The sequence below is a fragment of the Neophocaena asiaeorientalis genome, unplaced genomic scaffold (assembly GCF_003031525.2).
Source record: "Neophocaena asiaeorientalis asiaeorientalis breed wild unplaced genomic scaffold, Neophocaena_asiaeorientalis_V1.1 scaffold223, whole genome shotgun sequence".
NCBI classification, from domain to species: Eukaryota; Metazoa; Chordata; class Mammalia; order Artiodactyla; family Phocoenidae; genus Neophocaena; species Neophocaena asiaeorientalis.
The window spans coordinates 2,309,000-2,312,337 of record NW_020175045.1 but is presented as its reverse complement, the minus strand read 5'-3'; the positions used below and the strand labels follow the sequence as shown (position 1 = coordinate 2,312,337).

The 3,338-nt window shown below is 61.9% G+C and overlaps 1 protein-coding gene across 1 annotated transcript in view; it reads left to right on the top strand.

Moving 5' to 3' along the window:
- LFNG (LFNG O-fucosylpeptide 3-beta-N-acetylglucosaminyltransferase) overlaps positions 1-2,758 on the top strand; it is an 8,188-nt gene extending 5,430 nt beyond the window's left edge. Inside the window, exons 4-9 of the mRNA XM_024763506.1 lie at positions 84-183; positions 293-446; positions 555-640; positions 1,043-1,208; positions 1,332-1,417; positions 1,599-2,758. Coding sequence (XP_024619274.1) covers positions 84-183; positions 293-446; positions 555-640; positions 1,043-1,208; positions 1,332-1,417; positions 1,599-1,665 — 659 coding nt within the window. The 3' untranslated portion in view covers positions 1,666-2,758. The remainder of the gene's footprint in view (positions 1-83; positions 184-292; positions 447-554; positions 641-1,042; positions 1,209-1,331; positions 1,418-1,598) is intronic.
- Positions 2,759-3,338: the final 580 nt, after the last annotated feature.

Below are 3,338 nucleotides of genomic sequence, written 5' to 3'. Positions count from 1 at the left end.
CGGGGCTTGCTGTGTGACCCTGGGCCAGGCCGCCCTCGCTGAACCATCTTGGACCCACTCACAGCCCCTCCCCTCGTCCGCAGGCAACGTGGTCAATACTAACTGCTCGGCTGCCCACAGCCGCCAGGCGCTGTCCTGCAAGATGGCCGTGGAGTATGACCGCTTCGTCGAATCGGGGAGGAAGTGAGTGCTGGCCTTCGGCTGGGGCCCGGGAGCGTCCCCTCCTCGGGCTGGCTCCTGCCCTGGCAGTCCCCGCCCCCCGCGCCCCCCTGACGGCCCTGCCTCCCCGCAGGTGGTTCTGCCACGTGGATGATGATAACTACGTGAACGTGCGGGCCTTGCTGAAGCTGCTGGCCAGCTACCCGCACACGCAGGACATCTACCTCGGCAAGCCCAGCCTGGACAGGCCCATCCAGGCCACAGAGAGGGTCAGCGAGAGCAAGGTGGTGAGTGTTCCACCCACACAGGCCTGCGCCGAGCGGGGAGGGGCTGGAGGTGTCCCTGCAGCCTGGGGGGAAGGGTCTGGGAGCCTCACCATGTGCCCCCTCCCGCAGCGGCCCGTCCACTTCTGGTTTGCCACCGGCGGGGCTGGCTTCTGCATCAGCCGGGGGCTGGCCCTGAAGATGAGCCCTTGGGCCAGGTGAGTGGGTGCCTTGGGGCACAGGCGAGGCTGCCCCAGACCGCAAGGTCCCCCCACTGGGGGCCTGGCTTGACTCATCTTCCCAGCACCAGTGTCCCCAACCTCACGTGTACTGGCAGGGTGAGTCGTCCCACCACTGCCCACAGCCACCAGGGTGGTCAGCACCCAGGTTGGGCAGGACCCCTTCCTGCGTCCGGTAACCCCCAACTCACAGAGAATCATCTGGCTGGTACGGAGGAGGGGGCTGTCCTGGGGCTCAGGGAGGTGGGGGGCTGCCAGCGTGAGAGCCCGTTAGGGACACAGGCCGGGCACGTGCACCTCCTTCTTGGGCCCGGCCAGGGTGACACTGCCTGGTGGGCTCCTGCCCAGCTCCCGCCTTGGCTCACTCCAGCCCTCCCACAGCGGAGGCCACTTCATGAGCACGGCCGAGCGGATCCGGCTGCCGGACGACTGCACCATCGGCTACATCGTGGAGGCTCTGCTGGGCGTGCCCCTCATCCGCAGCGGGCTCTTCCACTCCCACCTGGAGAACCTGCAGCAGGTCCCCACCTCCGAGCTCCACGAGCAGGTGCGCTGCCTAACAGCCCAGGAAGGGATGGGGACGGAGGAGAGCAGCTGGGAGAGGAGGGAAGGGGCAGGGTGGGGTGGTATCGGCACCCCTCCCAGCGTCACTGTGTCCCTACCCCTGCAGGTGACCTTGAGCTACGGCATGTTTGAAAACAAGCGGAATGCTGTCCACATTAAGGGGCCCTTCTCAGTGGAGGCCGACCCATCCAGGTGAGGAAACTGAGGCCCAGATGGGGGCGGGGCTCACCTAGGGTCCCTTGGGGTCTGCCGCAGCTAAGCAGCGTGATGAAAGAGTACGACCAGGAGCCTGCTTGGGTGCAAGAGGGCCCCCGGTGCTGGGAGCTCAGTACCCGCACCCCACACGGACCAGCCCCCCACTCTGTCCCCACAGGTTCCGCTCCATCCACTGCCACCTGTATCCGGACACACCCTGGTGTCCCCACACTGCCATCTTCTAGCAGCTATGGCTGAAACCCTGTCCCCGGGCACCCCTGGTATCCAAAGGGCCCGGGGACCCCTGTTGTGCCGCCCTGGCCTTGGCATTCGAGGCTCCCCCAGGGCTGTGCGTGTGTGTGTGTGTGTACTGTGTGCCCATCCGTGTAGCAGACTGCTGGGCGGCTCTGCTCTGCCGAGGAACAGGCAAGGCACCGCCTGTCTGTCTGTCCATGCTCCACCCCAGAAGGATTTGTAAGTCAGAGGCCACTCTGAGGGCAGGTTTATTATCATTCTGGGGTCTTTGGGCAGCATGGGGACCAGGGGCTGCTCTGTAGCGATGTGCAGGTGCCTTTCCCTCCTGCCGAGCGCAGGCCCAGCGCTGCAGGCGCCTGCCCCCTGGGATCCTGGCTCCTTAGAGTCCCCAGGACAACTCACCCTGCTCAGTGCTGCGAGAAAGCTGGGTTTGGGGGGTGTGGCCCGAGTCCCCTCCTCCCACTGAGCTTTGGCCTGGGTACCTGGGGAACAGCAGCCCCAGTGGCCTTGCCGCTGGGTGGAGTGTGGCACCATCCCGGGCAGGGGTCTTCCCCGCTCTCTTAGCCATCTTCCCTTTGTGACGGGGAGTCAGCTGAGGATCTTATCTCCTCTCCGAAGTAGAGAGAAAGTCACCCATAGTGGGTGTGTCTGTAAATATTGTGACAGTATTTTTTACTGTGCTTATTTTTCGAAAGGGGGTGCGTACAAAGTAGGGTGTTTTTGTCTGTGTTTTCGGGGGGTTGGGGAGGGCGCTATTTTATCTTTTCTGTGGATCAGAAAAAGCAGAAGCCAAACTTGGGATAATCTTTGTTGTTAAAGCTGATGGAAATGTCTAACACTCTATGTATTTATATGTCGTGGTATCTGGCCTCTCCCTGCCCACCTCCTGCATAGAACCTGTCTCCTACCAGCCCAGCTCGGCGCACCTGACCAGTGAGGTGTGTTCTGTCTTCTGTGTTTCCTTCTGCAAAGACATAGCTAGGAAAGTGAACGATAAGGGAAAAGTTCTCAGGGAATTGAAGTGTGTTGCTATGGTGACGTCCTTTGCTGCGAATAAAGATGCTCTTTGGGGCAACATGGGCATCCTGGTCTCAGCTGGAAGTTGGGCCTGAGCTGCAGGTTCATGGAAGCTGCACCGGGGGGCTGGGGGCTTGTTTGCACACGTGTGGGGGAGGTGTGTAGAGACCTCCAAGCTAGCTATTGTGGGAAGGGAACTTGGGATCTAAATAGCAACTTCCAGGTACCTGAGAGGCATGCCCAGCCCAGGGCACCCTCGGACATAGGGGAGACCTCTGGATGTACAGGTCTCACTCCGACAAGCAACTCTAAGACTGTAGCCCTGATCTGTGCTGGCCTGCCCCTGGACAGCTGCCAGAGGGTCCAGCCCTCCCTTCAGGAGGACAGGGGCTGGCTGTGGCTTGACCTCCTTACCCAGCTTCATCTCTGTCACAAGCCCATAGAGGCTACATTCTTGCCCCATTTTGCAGATGGGGAAACTGAGGCTCGGAGCAGGTGATGTGATGTCCAAGGTCAGGCAGCCGGGCTGGTGAAGAGCTCAAACTCCGAGATCAGGCTGACCTTGGATCCTGGCCTCACCCCCCCCACCCCATGCTGTTGACCCTGGACGGGTCCCAGGAGCCTGTTGACCCTGGACGGGTCTCTG